General features: G+C 35.7%; 1 protein-coding gene across 1 annotated transcript; it reads left to right on the forward strand.

Annotated features, from left to right (window-relative positions):
- Positions 1-6,968: 6,968 nt before the first annotated feature.
- On the forward strand, positions 6,969-8,500 carry LOC124913252. The gene is made up of 3 exons (XM_047453848.1): positions 6,969-7,165; positions 7,343-7,820; positions 7,862-8,500. Exons 1-3 carry the CDS (start codon positions 6,969-6,971, stop codon positions 8,498-8,500), a joined length of 1,314 nt encoding a protein of 437 aa, XP_047309804.1.
- The last annotated feature ends 9,176 nt before the right edge of the window (positions 8,501-17,676 follow it).

Consider the following 17,676-nt stretch of genomic DNA (forward strand, 5'->3'; position numbering starts at 1 on the left):
AAGTCTGAGGAAAGACTGTAGGCTGCAGAAAACAGTACTACCGGATCCTTCCACTTCGGGATAAGCCAGAAAGAAGATCTTCCAAGTACAGACAACTGTCCAACAGACAGTGCCTACATCAAGTAAAAGACAAACTCGGCAGGTTTGTCTTACATACCGGAAGAACAGACCGGCAGGTCTGAGACAGAATACCAGGTCTGAGGTTGACCATCAGGTCTGAGGAAACGACCGCAGGTCTGAATCTCTGAAACACTGAATCACTGCACCTCTGCTCAGCCAATCAGATTCAAGGCAGTGAAATATGACCGTTGGCATATTTCACCTATAAAAGGGGCAGTTGAAGAAGAGTAAATGGGGGACACTCAGTGAGATAAGTGAAACGCTAAGAGCATTTACTACAAGTGATAAGAGTGTGTTATTCTAAGAAAGCCTAAGTGCTAAGGTTAAAGTGTGTTTTACAATTTCGGTGTAAATTGTAAGAGTGTTATCGAGCAGAACAAGTCTCGATCGGATTGTACTTGTATTCCTTAGTGAATATCCTTCTCGCGGTTTCGAGAGGAATGGGTGACGTAGGAGTTTTATCTCCGAACATCCATAAAATCTGTCTTGCTATTTACTTTCTGCTGGCTCCATTGTCTAACCGATTAACTTAACTACACCGCTCTAAACCGACTCTATACTAACCATACCGAACTTCCAGATTACCAAAACCGACCCACCATTCTTCAAATCCCCATCATCCGAAACCGGCCTCGTCCATCAAACAAGTGTACTGCTTCAACCTGAAAGCAAACCTCTTCCGCGCTTGAACCTAGTTCAAGGGTTTGTGACAGGTTGTGTAGTATTGAAACCCCGGTGTTAATCTCTAACCAGATTAACCACCACCTTTCGAGTGAGAACCGCTAACCGGTCCAACCCCCGGTCCTCTAGCGGCTACCTAGATCCTAACAGTAGTTATTGATGATTATTCTAGGTATACATGGGTAATATTTTTGGCATCCAAACGTGAAACCGCATTAAATTTAATTACATTGCTTAAACGTTTACAAAATGAAAAATCAACACGCATAAATAGCATTAGGAGTGATAGAGGAACCGAATTTACAAATAGTACTCTAAATGCATTTCTTGATGAATCCGGTATTAGACACGAATCGTCTAGTGCTAGGACTCCTCAAAAGAACGGCCTGGCCGAGAGAAGAAACCAAACTCTCAAGGAAGCCACAAGGTCCATGATAGCCGATTCGGGCGTTGCTCAAAAATTCTGGCTGAAGTTATCAGTACTGCATGTTACACGCAAAACCGGTCTTTGATCAACAAATTTCACAACAAAACACCGTATAAGTATACTTTGATAGGATTCCCAACATTAGGTATCTTAAAATTTTCGGTTGTAAATGTTACATTCATATAAATGACAAAAATTACCTATCTCCCTTTGACGCAAAATCCGATGTTGGGTTCATGCTAGGTTACTCAGCAGTCAGTAAAGCTTATAGAGTGTATAATACTAGAACTCTAACCATGGAGGAATCTCTTCATGTCGTTTTCGATGAATCGGTTGAAAGTAACACTGCATCATCCTTTGATCTACACAACAGATTGGAAAACAACAATATCCATTCTGATAGTGAAGATGAGGTTCTGGTTTTCAGACGGTTTGTCCATGACCAAATGGGTAATGATGAAACCCAATCGGATCAAGCTGTCACACAGTAGGAAGCTGACACCTCGGTTCAAACTGAGGAAATCGGTCGGTCTGACACTTTTGTTCAGCCTAACGATATGTCTAGCCTTAATCAAGTAAACGGTGATTTGGTAGACACTCCTGAACCGAATCTCAAAAGGAACACAAATCATCCTCCTGAGATAATTATAGGTGACCCTTCAAAACCTGTTCGAACTAGGCGACAAATTCTGGAGAAATACTTTAATTCCGCTTTCATATCCCAGATTGAGCCGAAAAAGGTGGATGAAGCATTGTCAGATCCGGATTGGATCTTGGGAATGCAAGAAGAGTTAAACCAATTTGAGAGCAATAAAGTCTTATACCTAGTCCCTAGACCTAAAGATCAACCAGTCATAGGAACAAGATGGGTATTCAGAAACAAACTCAATGAAGACGGTTTGGTCACGAGGAACAAAGCCAGATTAGTGGCACAAGGATACAAACAGGAAGAAGGCATTGATTTTGAAGAATCATTTGCCCCTGTAGCTTGGATTGAAGCTATTAGGATTTTTCTAGCTTTTGCTGCTTTCAAAAACTTTAAGGTTTTTCAAATGGATGTTAAAAGTGCATTTTTAAATGGTGACCTACGTGAGGAAGTATATGTTGAACAACCACCCGGTTTTAAAAATGCTGACCTACCTAATCATGTATACCGCTTAAACAAAGCATTATACGGATTAAAACAAGCTCCTAGAGCTTGGTATGATACACTAACCGCATTTCTGTTAAAACATGACTTCACCATCGGTTCGGTGGATAAAACCCTATTCAAATTTGAGAAAAAGGAACGCATCCTACTTGTTCAAATATATGTGGATGATATCATCTTCGGTTCAACCGATCCCAAGCTATGTGATAAATTTTCAACCTTGAGGACTAACAAATTTGAGATGAGTATGATGGGAGAATTAAGCTTCTTCTTAGGTCTTCAGGTTAAGCAACTCGAAGAAGAAACTTTTATAAGCCAACCCAAATACACAAAGGAACTTCTAAAGAAATTTGGGATGGACACATGTTCCTCTACGACTACTCCAATGAGCTCATAATCAAATTGGACAAGGATGATGACGATCAGGCAGTAGACCTGACGGCCTACCGAGGAATCATCGGTTCTCTCCTATACCTGACAGCAAGTAGACCGGATATACTATTCGCGGTCGGTGTATGTGAAAGATTCCAGGCTAATCCAAAACAGTCTCACTACACAGCCGCAAAGCAAATCTTGAAATATCTAAAGGAAACCCCTGAAGTCGGTCTATGGTATCCAAATGATTCATCTTTCAACTTCATAAGTTACTCAGATGCAGACTGTGCAGGTTGTAAAGTGGACAGAAAAAGTACCAGCGGAACATGCCAATTTCTAGGCGATCGGCTTGTTTCATGGCACAGCAAGAAACAGACATCGGTTGCCATGTCAACCGCGGAAGCTGAATATCTGGCAGCCGGAAGTTGCTGTTCACAACTCCTGTGGATCCAACAACAACTGAAGGATTTCGGTATCACAGCCGAAGAGTCTCCGATATTTTGTGATAACACAAGTGCAATAGCAATCACATACAATCTGGTTCTACATTCAAGAACCAAGCACATTGATATAAGACACCACTTCATCCGAGAACATGTTGTGCTGAAGAATATCCGGCTGGAATACGTATCAACAGAACAACAAGTAGCCGATATCTTCACAAAGTCTCTGCAGGAAGCTAAGTTTTCTCACTTCAGAAACATACTCGGTTTAGCCGATATTAGTCAGCTCATCCATTAAAATGTCTAAAAGGGAAATCGGTTCGAACAGACAAAACCGGTAGTTCTTCCTAACATGTCGGAATCCGAATTCACCAAGGTATCTATTGAAGAACCGCCTTGTCTATCGGTTACAGTAAACCGACCGGTTACTTAGTGCATGCACCAAGTAACCGCATCAGAACGAATAACTGAAAACCAACCGGTTTGGAAATAGTTTACTTTGGATTATTTGGCTTCCTAACAAAAATGGAACAATTATCTGTGTTTAGATGTCTTTGTACTGAAAAGATATATTTTCAAAGCAAAATGGTCATACCTCAAAAGACGTGAAGATATGATATCTTTCACCGTCCAGGCCTATGACTCACATCCTAGGTTATAGACATGCTTACTTCATGCAATATGTTTTACCCGATGGTTAATAGACACTATTACCTGCTACACACTGGATAATGCTATCATCCCTCTACTAATATATAAGTTAGGTAAACCTCAGACAAAACATTCACAAGTATCAACTTATCATCTCACTAAGACAAAATGTCTCAGTTTCCAAACATTCTTCAAGTTGATTTCGATTCTGCTCAAAGTACAGAGCATTATGAAATATTCAAAATGCTCAAATCACTTGAGGACACCGGTCTAAAACTTTTTTCTAGATGACAAACATGTCATCTTTCCCGAAACCGTCCTGGAATTCTTCTATAACGCCAGAGTCTTCCGAGGTACTCCTCACTTTGACACCCTCATTCAATCAAGGGTTAGAGGGACCGTGTTTGATTTTTCGGAAAGTGACTTTGCCAGATGCTTCGATCTTCCAAAGCAAGGGCTCACCGACTTGAACGTTCCGGCTGAACTAAAGGCCGAAATTTCCTTAAGCTTCTCTCGGTCAAACCATCCGGTCGGTGACCACGGTGCTAGGTCATCATTGAGAGTTGAATACCAGCTTCTCAATGATATTATCGGTTGGGGCATCCTAGGAAAGGATGTGACCAACACCTACTGTGCTACAACTTTAAATATGATGATCGCTATCACAACGGATACGTCGGTCAACTGGTCTAGGGTGTTGTTCGATGTCCTAATCTGGATGATCAGCATTCGCCAAACCGACCTCATCCCTCAGATTAGTTGCCTACTCATGGAACTCGGGGTTCCACTCTGTCCGGGTGAAGGTTTGAATCAGGCCCAGGTCATAACCAAGGAAGTTGCTGACTCATTCTATGAGCGGTTCGAGAAGGCCTGGAAAAGGAAGAACCGAAACCTCAACTCCTCCGGCAATTAAGTCACTCCTTCCTACAACTGGTCATTTTGTTGTACGCACCGGTTGTATCATTATCCCACTCTATTATGATCATTTCGGCTTAGATTATGTATCTTTCGGATTCATGTATTTTCCTTTCATCAATGAAAAGTATCTTTCAATTTCCAACTACATGTGAAATTACACAAACTTAGTTACTTTCTAACTAGATTCTCCACCTCGAGCTCCGCAACCGGTCAAAAGTAACTCCTTCCCAAGGAGTTTTGGAAACATAAATATTCCCTTCATAAATAAGACAAAACTGAATTTCAGCATTAAATGCCCCTATTTTCCCTCCAATCTTAAATCTATATAAGGAACCCCATCTTATCAATTCAACATACTTCCAAACAAATCAGAATTTCTTAAACTCTCCCTCTCTTGGCATAATCTGAACGCATGTCGAACCGAACACTAAGAAACTATCTGTGCATTGATTTCGACTCAGTCCTCCAATTTGATGATCTGGAAGTGAAGGAACTTCTTTTTTAATCCCTAATCGACACCGGCCTTCGTGATTTTCTCGAAGAATCCGGACCTATGCTCATTCCGAAAGTAATAGAATTCTTCAACAATGCATCCATGAGTGGCGATGTCATTGTTTCCGTGGTGAAAAGGCGTACCGTTTTTCTGAACGAAAGCGCATTCGCCCGGATGTTTAATCTGCCCACTGAAGGGTTTTCCGATTTTCCAACCCGGGTGGGTAGTGCAGCAATTGATTATTCGGAAATGTTCTCTGGAACCGAAGTACCGGTGGAGAACCACGGTCTGAAAACCCGCCTTGCCCATCACATCCAACTCCTTCACGAGATCGCCAACCGATCCATCATTTGCCAATCTACGAACCAATATTATTCCAAGAAAGTCTTTGATATGATGACCTACATCGTCAGCCACACTCCCATCAATTGGTCATCGGTCATCTTCAATAACCTAAGGACTATGGTCGAGACAAAGAAAGGTCTCGGCTACGCCCCTCACATAAGCCGGCTCCTTCTTGCACATAGTCCAGATTTTGGATCGGGTACACCGGCGTACTTATCAATGTTCTCAATGAGGAAGGGGTGGAGGACAAGATCTTTAGAAAAATTATTACATAAGTTATAATCTTGTATCTTGTGTACTCTAAACCAATCCATGTATCGGTCTCTGTTATGACCTTACTCATTGAATGATTATTTGAATTTCTAAACTGGGTCAAAATAGTACCATTAGAATATCTATCTAAATGACTAACCGGCTAAAAACGCTAACTACCTCGTTGACTAACCGGTCACTCTGTTGTTTATCACCGGTTAAATAACCGCTTCGACTTATAATCGGTTACAAGAACAAACCGCTTCATCACCGGTTACACAACCGCTCAAAATTCCCGCCTCTCATTTGCCGCTCAAACCATTTTGGAGGGAAAATTCCCGCCCAAAGTTGACATGACAGTCCGCGGCGGTTGAACTTCCAACCCGCGACTATAAATAGGGTCCTTAGCAAATTTATTTCATTCTCACGCGATTCGGCTTTCTCTCTCTAGATTTCATATCTTTCAAAACATTCAATCCTTCGATCTTTCATTTTATTCAACCTATAATGGGTCGCGAATCTGTGCTTTTCAACCACATCGTCCAGGTCGATTTCGATGAAATTCGGGCGAATGGTTCGGCAGAAGCAAAACGGGTGTTAACCCAGATCTCGGAATCCGGTCTTGAACATATCTTGAACGGACCGTTCTTCTTGTATCAAGAAGCGGTCAACGAGTTCTTTCAAACCGCCGTCCTTACCGAAGGGACGATAATTACAACTATAGGCGGAACACTGCTCAAACTGATGAAGGAGTCGGTTGCTGAAGTAATACATCTACCAACCGAGAGGAGTGACTTCTCGGTGGTCACAAACGAGGAAACATTCTAGGCGGCTTGCCGGGATCTTTCGGATACGGAGGTTCCTATCGCGGTATCCGGTAAGAAAACCACACTTAAACCGGAATATAGACCGCTATGCGAGATTTTCACCAAATCGGTTCAAGCGCGAGGAGGCAACTATGATAGCCTCACCCGGATAAAGATTGAGATGATTGCCGGTTTAGTCAACGGCTCCAAAATCAACTGGGCAAAGGTGATCTTAACAAACCTATGTGAGATGGTGGATCCGACATCCAAACGGTCATGGGGATACGCCGTCCCACTCGGTAAACTGATGCGCCATTTCAACGCTAACACCGGCCCTGGTGTTTTCCTCTCCCCCAGCAAAATCGTGAAATCACATCAATTTATCAAACCGGAGGAGAAGCAAAGTAAAAAGAAGGCTTCCGGTTCTAAAAGCGGCGGAAAGAAGAGACAGGCTAGAAAGAAAACAGCTCCGGCTAAAGAAAAATCCGGTAGTAAGGCGGACAAGTGACCGACCGGATCGGCTAATCCGCAGTCCGACACTATTCACACAGAAAATTCGGTATCCAGCTCTGGCCGAACCGCGTCACACCACACGGAGGAAAATCGGACTAGCAAAGGGAAAGAGCCAGTAGTCGAGGAACAGTAGGCCAGAACTGATAGTGTTGATGCCGGTTCGGGCAGACAACTTGATGAAAATGAAACTGCGGACGAAAATATTCGGCAAACGGACGAGGATCTGGTCAATCAAATCATGATGGAAATTCACGAGCAAGTTCACGCAGCTAGCGACGTCTATTTTCAATGGGCCCTTTACCGGCAGGAAATCTTCTACTCCAACATGCTACCGGAACATCCTACTGACCGAAAATTTGAAAAGCTGGTTGAGATGGAAGAGGAAGTCATCAACCTCACAAAGGCTCAGAGCGTCCTGACCGCTCTTCGACGAAGCAGCATGGTTGAACAGCATGCCCAGTTACTGGGGCTAACCGAACACATCCAACGTCTTCAAGGAAAGCATATCCCAGGGACAGAGGACTCTCAACTTGAGCTCTTGGTGCTGGACATGCTTACGGTCAAAGAACAGGAGCACTGTTGGAAGCGGAACCCAAGCACCGGGAGGCATCGCACTTTTCCAGATCGCCACCTGAGGATGATGGCGGTCCAAATCCGGTTGAAACCGAGCGTGTCTTCCCTGAATAGGAACCCATTACCAACAACACCGATCACAGGACGGGTACACCGCCCACCGATCGGCGAGTCTCTCTTCAAACCGAGGATTCGGTACCAACGGTAACAGAAGATAAAGTAAAGGATCTCATCGAGGAATTTGTCAATGTTGCCATTCGGCAATGGCAAAAGAAGATCAAAGAAACCGCGACTAAATCCATCGACATGATTGAGTCTACAAACAAAGAGCTACAAACCGCGGTCGAACGGATCACGTCCGTTGAGGACAGATACGGCATGACCGACCTTTTGTACAACGACAATACTAGAACTAAGGAATTGGAAGCCGTCACTAAGAAGTTGGAAACCGACCTCGCCCTTACAAGCCAAAAGGTCGGTATGACAGAACTAAACCAATTAACAACCGATCAAAAGCTGAAAAAGATTGACGGGGATCTGGCTCGATTGGGTATCCAGGCCGGTTCCACACTTGAGAGAGTGGCAATGCTTGAAGAAAAGCATGTCAAAACCGAGGCCGATTTAAAGGCGGTCACCGAACAGTTGGCGGAAATGATATCGGCAAAGTTGGTAGCCGATAAAGCACTTGAGGAGGCAAATGCGCTCGCGGCTCAAAGGACGAGCAAACCCGGCTTCAAAACGAAACGGCAATAGCGGATGCGAACCTTGCCGGAAATTTACAAACGTTAGAAAACATCGCACTGACCGTGGAGATCCAGCAGAATGAAGATGCGGCTCGACTAATCGGCCAACAATCAGCATACAATAAGTTCGCCGAGACTCACAAGAAGTCCAAAGAAGTTGCTTCCCCATCCGGTCCGGCTACAAGAAAAAGAAAGGCTCCGGCCAAGAGGGCAGCAATTAAAAACTACTGGACAGAGTTACTGACACGGTTGTCGACCCTCCAAGCAACCCGGTTTCACATGAAGATGGAGATCTCGAGGAAGAAGCCATACCGCTAAGCAAAAGACCGCGAGGTCTTGACGTAGCCCCAATCAGATCGTTTGCTCCACCGGCTTCCCCTTTCACCGGCACTTCACGCGGTCAAGGATCTTCCTCCAGGTCTGTTCCAACGGTCAAGGGAAAAGCAACTAATGAACAACTGGAAAAATTCTTGCCGCCCAGAATGAAGAAATAGGGGCTTTCTTTTATTTTACCTATGTTCCCCTTAGTATAATTATATATATATATCAAGAATTTTTGGAAACCGGCCTATATTTGCATTCTTACATGATTTTGAATATTTTAAATAAAATAATCAAAAATGGAGAAATTGATAAAAGATAAAAAAAAAAAAAAAAAGAATTTTTATCAAAATTTTTCCAAAATTTTTCGAAAAAATCTTCTAAGTCATTTTCCAAAAATCCGGCCAAATAAACTTTTAAAACAACCGGCCTACATTTTAAATACTTACATGGTTTTGAATATTTTAAATAAAATAATCAAAAAGGGAGAAATTGTTAGATAAAATTAGATCGGTTAAATAGAACTTAACAAAAACAAACTTCCTGTGCAGGAACGGTTAAAGAATCTAACCGGTCAAGTAACTCAATCGGTCAAGTTACTCAACCGGTCAAGCAATTCAACCGGCCAAAAACCTAACCGATCAAGAAGATAAGACCGGTCAGATAAGAAGGCCAAAATCATTGGACATTCGGTCAATCTGAAGATATGAAAAACCGGAAGTCATCCGGTTAACCTAAACAACTGACCGGTGCAAATAGATACTTTGAGCATCTGTTGAAGATGATATCAAAGGACAAATCCTAGTATTACCATATTCATACAAGTCTGAGGACAATCTGCAGGCTGCAGGAGATCGTCCGATAGGATCTTTCCACTCCAGGATAAATCAGAGACGCAATCCTCCAGGTACAGGCAACTGTCCAACCGACAGTTGCCATACTAAGTAAAAGACAAACCTAGCCGGTTTGACCTATACACTGGAAGTCTAGACCACCAGGTCTGAATCACTGAACCTCTGCTCAACCAATCAGATTCAAGGAAATGAAATGTGACCGTTGGCACATTTCACCTATAAAAGAAGGAGCTGAAGAGGAGTAAATGCGGGTTACCAGTCCTACCAACTACAAGCTTTAAGATTTATTGCAAGTTCATCTCTCTACAAGATTCAGAGCTTAAGTGTTTATTTGAAGTTTGATTACAATTTTGGTTAAAATTGTACCGGTGTTATCGAGCAGAAAATAAGTCTCGATCGGATTGTGTTTGTGTATTCATTAGTGAATATCCTTCTCGCGGTTTCGAGAGGAAGGGGTGACGTAGGAGTTTTATCTCCGACAATCCATAAAAACCTGTCTTGTTATTTACTTTCTGCCTTATACTCTAACCGATTCTATCTGAACTGACTTACCGAGTCCCAAACCGACCTACCATACCCCAAACCGACTCTATCTAAATCCAGTTTTGTCCATCCAGTGTGTGTGCTGCTTCAACCTGAAACAAACCACTTCTGCATTTGAACTCGGTTCAAAGGTTTGTGACAGTTTGTGTAGTATTGAAACCTCGGTGTTAATCTCTAACCGGATTAATCACCAACCTTTGAGTGAAACGCGCTAACCGGCCAGACCCCGGTCCGCCAGCCGCGATATAGATCCTAAGACCATCTCCAACCGAAAAACTCATTTTCAAACTCATTTTGGTGTAAATGTCACATCAAACAGTAATCCTACTTCAACCGAAAAACCCATTCTCAAACCCAAAAGAATATTCTTATAATATTCTTTCTTACATCAACTTTTATAACTTTTTAATATCACTCATATCTTTTACAAACTTATAAATTACACCACAATATTATAATATCATCCAAATATTTTAAACTTAAATATAAATTAATTATAAAAATTTATTAAAATAATATATATAATATATATATATATTAAAATATTTTTTTTTTAATATTATTATAATTTTTTTTAATTATATTATAAATTTATGTTATATAAAAAATATTATATAAATTAAATTAATAATTATATAAATAAACTTAATATAAAATATAAGATAAAAATAAAATATAAATAAATAAAACATATAAATAAATAAAACATATAAACAAATTAAAATATAAATAAATAAAAATATAAATAAATTATATAAGTAAGTTTAATATATAAAATTAATTAAGTAAAAGTTAAAGGGCTAAAATGCAAAAAAAAAAAAATATATGCGTTTGTGAACAGTAGCAACGCATATTTGGGTTTTTTGAAGAGGGAAAATGAGAAATCTCATTATGGGTTTGGTTTTGCAGTTCGGTTGGAGGAGAAAACTCATTTTGGGTATGCGTTTGCAGCACTATTGGAGATTCTCTAACCGTTTCTATAATTTGATATCTAAATTATTAATTGTTTGTATTGACTTTTTAAGTGTTATTTTGTATTATTTATTAATTAAAATTTTATTTTATGAAACTCTTAATTGAATTAATTGTTAATTATTTTAAAAAATTTATAATTAAAGTCTCTCGGACAAAATACTAATTGCAAAAATGATATATTGATTATGTATTCATAAAATATATATTGGATATAATATTACCTTAATATATAAATAGAATATATGATACTAGTGTCCTAAGTAAATTAAATTTAAGTTAATGTTTAAAAAAAACTTTTTTTTTTGTATATACATTGTTGTGGTTAAGGGTACAACTTATACCTACAAAGAGGTATAATATTGTAACATGTATTGACTAGGTACGTAAAAATGTTTTTAATTTTTTAATTCTCTTTTTACCCCTGTTAAATTTTCAATAAAACCTTTTTTTTCCATTTTCAATCTTTCATGTAAGTTTTATTTTCCTTTTATTTTCCTTCTTCAAATATTTGGATCATTCTTCTTATTTTTTACTAAGCTTTTAGGACAACTTATATTCTTTTTCTTTTTCATCTTAGAGGAGGGAGTGGAAGAAGTTACTCTCGTGGTAGAGGCCATTTTCTTTGAATTTGGATTTAATCATATAGAAATAATTGATTTATTTAAGGAAGGTTTAACTAAGTTTAAGAGACCAAATACTTGTTTGATAGGAGCTCTTTCTAGTATATAGGTTTCAACAAATGTTACATGTTCAATCATTTTTTTTTTTTTTTGATTTTGTTATTATATATTTAATAATTTTAATTATTGATAAAAATAAAAAAATCAAATATATATATATATATAATTATATAGAATTATTATTTATATGATACTTTTTTTTATTAATTTAAATATAATTAATAAAATAAAATAAAATAAGAGTAGATAAATATTAAAATAATTTATATAAATACATGCAAAAATAATCATTTTACTCTTTTTACTATTTTTTAGTTCCAACAACCAAACACAAAATTATAAAACATATATAATTTATACCTCTTTTATTTTCTCAACCAAAGATTAATAATTTATATAATTTATACATCTATTTTATTTAAACATAGGAAACATGATAAATTAGGAGCAGATATAACTAGTATCACGTACCACACACCTTTAAATATATTAATAATGTCATGTTAAGCTTGAGATTCAAATTATAAAATAAAAATGTTTTAGTGCTACTAATTATAATATATTTATTTATGATTTTAGAAATTGACTAGTCACTAATGTTATAAAAGTTCTACATAAAATATCTAGAAATTTGAAATAATGGAGATGAGGTCCAGTTCATTTTTAAAATTAATTAACAAAAATATAAGATCTTGGATAATGTAATATTTACATTAACTCCAACTAGGAAGATCCCCTGCAATGCAAACGAATAAAAACATATTGTTACAAAGTTCTCCATTAATCAAATTTGGTGTTGAATTTAAAATATAAATTGTTATTAGCTTAATTGGTTAAAAAATTGTATTTGTTTTTTAGGTTGCGAGTTCGAAATATACCTATAGCATTTTTAATTTTATTTTTAACCGTTTTAAGTTTATGACGGGTCAACCCAGAATCCGATCAAAATATCCATTTATTCTCACATATATATATTTAAATTAATCACAGCTCTATACCAATATATATATATACCTATATATATACCTATATATATATATATATACCTATATATATATATATACCTATATATATATATATATATCTATATATATATATATACCTATATATATAAAAGAAAATACGTCATATTTAAGATAAGCTAGGATTTTTGTTTTAAAATATTATTATTTAGATTAGTTGTGTTTGTCATTTTCTATGCCCTCTTTTAGAAGTTTTGTGTCCGGTTGTGTTTGTTTGTAATGATGTTATCCTTCTATCACTTATTCACTTATACTTAATTTATATTCTTATAACTCAGCTATCCAATTAGATTATAGAGGGAATGAGAAGAATAAGAATTAATAATTATATATGAACTATTTTATTATTATTAATTTTTTTTTGTTATGAAATAGGGATTAGTTTTGGATTCTCTATCTATCTTTCATTCACTCCTTTTCTATTATACCCAAAATTTCATTCATTTCTTCAAAATAATTAGTGTCTTTGTTATAAATTAATTAATTATATATTTCTCTCTATAAACTTATTAACTATTTAATTTTATAAATATATATAAAATATTTATAATTAAAATTAATAAAATTTAATAAAATAATTTAAATATTATATATTTGAATTAAATATATTAAAATAATACATATACTTTATCTTTACTTAATTTTACAAATAAAATATATAATTAACATTAAACATTCTAAATTAAACAATTCAAAAAAATATACATTATTACATAAATGATTAAAATAAAATTGTATAAATAATATTTTAATTTAGTTTATAATATTTATTTAAATGATTTATTTTAGAGTAAATCTAAAATTCTTAATTAGTTATAAATTATAAATTTAATTTATATATATTATATATTTGTAAAATTAAGTAAAATAATTTAAATATATATATATATATTATATAAACATTAAAATAAAATATATAAAGATAAAATAAAGTTGTTTGAATAAAATTAAATTTATGTCCTATCCACAAATAAGTATAAAATATAAAAAAAATAAAGGTATATAAAAAAAATAAAATAAAATTTATAATGATAACATAAAGTTCATATTTAATTTAATTTATTTTAATTTTTATGTAATATATTTAATTTTGGTTTATAATATTTATTTGAATTATTTAATTTAATATGTTTAATTTGAATTATATATATTATATTTATAAAATTAAATAAAATATGTTAATATTTATTTATGTAAGAGGAGTGACAAGGGAGAAATTTGATCAAGTGACCCTAAAAAGGTTAGGGGTGTTCAATATTTGGCCTGAACCGAATATTCGACCGAATTCAAATTCACCAAATTCGAATAAACCGAATTCGAATTTCATTTTCGGTTTTCGAATCGAATTTCAAACCAATTCGAATTCAAATAAGGTTTTCGAATTGGTTTTCGAGTTTGGGTTTCAACTTGAAAATCAAACCGAAAACCGAATTCATTTTTTATTATTTATTTTTTCATTTTTTATTATTTATTTTCCAAACTTAGCTTAAGAAAAAATTTAAAATAATCAAATTATAATAAAAAGATAAAGAAAACAAAAGCATCAGTGGTCTAGTGGTAGAATAATACCCTGCCACGGTATAGACTCGTGTTTGATTCTTGGCTGGTTCAATTTATTTTGAGTTATGCTTGTTCCAAAAATTAAAAAAAACGAATTCGGTTTGAATTCGAATTATTCAGAATTCGAACCGAATATCAAATTCGAATTCGGTTCGGTTTAATTAAAATTTATTCGAATTCGATTCGATTTTCGAATTGGCTAAAAAAAATAAAAATTCGAATAAACCGAACCGATGAACTCGAATAACCCGAAAACCGAACCGATGAACACTCCTAAAAAAGGTCACCAGCGCATAATTTTAATTGCGTTATGACCACTTTATATTTTTTTCAAAGAAAATACCCTCTTCGCGTAACCCGATGGAGAGGATCGTCACGCGATGGAAAAATGTGTGAAAAGTTCAGAATACCCTTCCTATTTAATATAACTCCAGCCTTTTTTTCATTTCTCTTCTCCTCTTTCTCTCTCTTCCCTCTTTTCCCTCTCTTCTCCTCTTTCTCTCTCTTCCCGTTCTTCTCCTCATTCTCTCTAAACGGCGGAGATCGACGAACAGCCACGACGACAATCTTCGACAGACACCACCATGTGCAGACGGTCCCTTCTCGTGTTGGGTGGTCCCTTCTCGCAATGGGCCTTCTCGTGAAGGGAACGATTGCGAGACGATCGTGCCGCTTCGCGTGAATAGAATGAGAATGAAGATGAGGAGATGAGGAGAAGGAGAATGAATATGAAGGGATGAGGAGATGAGGAGAAGGAGAAAAAGAACGGAGATGTAGAGATGAGGAGAAGGAGAAAGAGAATGAAGATGAGGAGATGAGGAGATGAGGAGAATGAAGATGAAGAGATGAGGATCACTTGATATATTTTATGATAAAATCACTTAAAATTTGTATGTGATTCATTTTATTTTATAAATTTTACCAATGATCCAAATTATAGGTTATTTTTTCTCTTTGATTTTGGTATAAAGAATATTTTTGAATGATAATTTATATTATAGTTTGATTTTTGTCTTTAATTAAACAAACTTAGAAATGAGTAGAACATCCTTAAAATAGACATGAAAAACAAACAATGCTAATTAAACAAAGGAAACAACACATGAGATTACAAGAAAAACTGAGGGCAAATAAATACTTGGTCAGTCTTTTGGCAAAATTAAGATGAGATTTGCAAACAAGAAACGCAAACAGTGTCGATGTCATCGCCTTCTTCTTGTAGAATCAAATATGACGCACCCTAACCTACCAATTTGACAACCTTCCTTCAATAATCTAATGTATTTCAACTTCCCCATCCATGACCAAGTCCATATGCATCCATAAAACCACTATGCCCATGATCATGATCATTGTGAACATAGTGGTGGTGATTGTTATCAATCGCTTCATCATGAATCTTCTCCACACGCTGCTCTACCAAAATTTCCTCACTCTCCTTAACGGGTTTTGGTAAACTTGACAAAAACCCATAAATACTTTAAGTTAGTTCATCAGCATTATCATTCTAACCATCATTCACAACAATAACAAATCAAGTATGAGATTTAGCCCATTTCCTAAATCATGTTTTTTTATCAACTATTATTAAGTAAGTTAGTTAATTACATGAGGCCATCTTCCTCCCGAATGTGTAAGAATTAACACATGTGATAAAAAAAACATATGTCAAACACAAAGGGTTAATCAAATCAATTCAATTCCTAAGCAGATCAATAGAAAGTAAAATCATACCAATGGACAATAAGAAATAATGTTTAGTATCATCCACATTCAAGCATGGTCAAATGAAGGATCTTTGTAATAATCATGAAAGAAATTGAAACAAATACTTGTTCATGGTACACAAATGGCCCAAACACTATCAGGAAGATAGTAACAACCAAAGTCCTCATAGCCATTAACATCCCAAAGCTTCTAAGGATCCCTCCACGGCAATAATGGAGAAACAAGTAGAAAAAATACACAGGTGCAGCATGGACAAACAAATGTTTAAAGTAAATAAGAACGGAAAAAATAAATCTCCCCATCAAGTCATTCCCTTATTCAAGAAAAAACAAGGAGACTAATAGTATGCCCTAAACCCATCGCGAGAAAGGATGACCCATCGTGAGAAATGACGATCCTTCTCCAGAATCACATGAATCTTCCTTGAAACGGAACCGATTTAGAGCATCATCTATAAATATCATCATCGACAAGGTGAACAACCAATATGAACAAGATTAACAAGATGAACAATAAGAACAACCTCATGGTTTAGAGTTTAAAGATGAACATAATGGAAATAAGAACATAAATCAATCAATTACATGATATTAGAAAGGTTTTCATCGTCGATATGTATTATGTGTTCGTTTAGGGTTCCTCCGTCGTCGTCGTCTAAGAGAGAACGCAGAGTAGAGACTGAAGAGAGAGAAAGGAAAATAACGAAATGAAAAAATTTAAGTATTTATTTAAATAACTTTTTTCCATCGCGTGACGATCCTCCTCATCGCGTTATGCAAAGGGGGTATTTTCATCAAAAAAATATAAAGTGGCCACAAACTCAATTAAAATTGTGCACTGTTATCAACGCATTTAAGACATTTTTAAGGTCATTTGGTTAAATTTCCCGTGACAGAGAGATAATTTGGGGAAGGAGATGACGTGACATACATCATTGGTTGCTGGTTGAAAAAAGTTAAAAGTGTGAGGAAAGAGGGAAGAGAGGTAAATTATTTTATTTTAACCAATCGCCAAGTCATTCTCTCTTACCTAAATTTTCTCCATCATTTCTTATGGAATATATTTTATTTTAATATTTATATAATGTATTTAATTTTAATTTTATAATATTTAAAATTTATTTTAATTAAATTAAGTATTATTAATTTTAATTATATATATATATTATTATTATTATAAAATGAATAAATATTAAGTTTAGAAATAGAGATATCTAATTAGGGTTAATCAATAAATATTGATGAACAAGTGAGTATTTTAAGAAAGTGAATAAAAATGTTAATATATTGTGAAAAAGTGAATGCAACTTAGTAGAGATGAAAATAATTGGATTTGTTTTGAGGAGGTAATCAATCAATGTCAATCCTCACATCCGAACTCAAATTCGAACCAAACATTTATTTTAATTTAAATTTTTATTTCCGAACCCAAACTTATTTGTTGTCGGAGGAGATATTTTTCTCTCAAAGATCTTTGCTTCCCTTGTTTTCTCTCACATATAAG

The sequence above is a fragment of the Impatiens glandulifera genome, chromosome 8 (assembly GCF_907164915.1).
Source record: "Impatiens glandulifera chromosome 8, dImpGla2.1, whole genome shotgun sequence".
Classification (NCBI taxonomy): domain Eukaryota; kingdom Viridiplantae; phylum Streptophyta; class Magnoliopsida; order Ericales; family Balsaminaceae; genus Impatiens; species Impatiens glandulifera.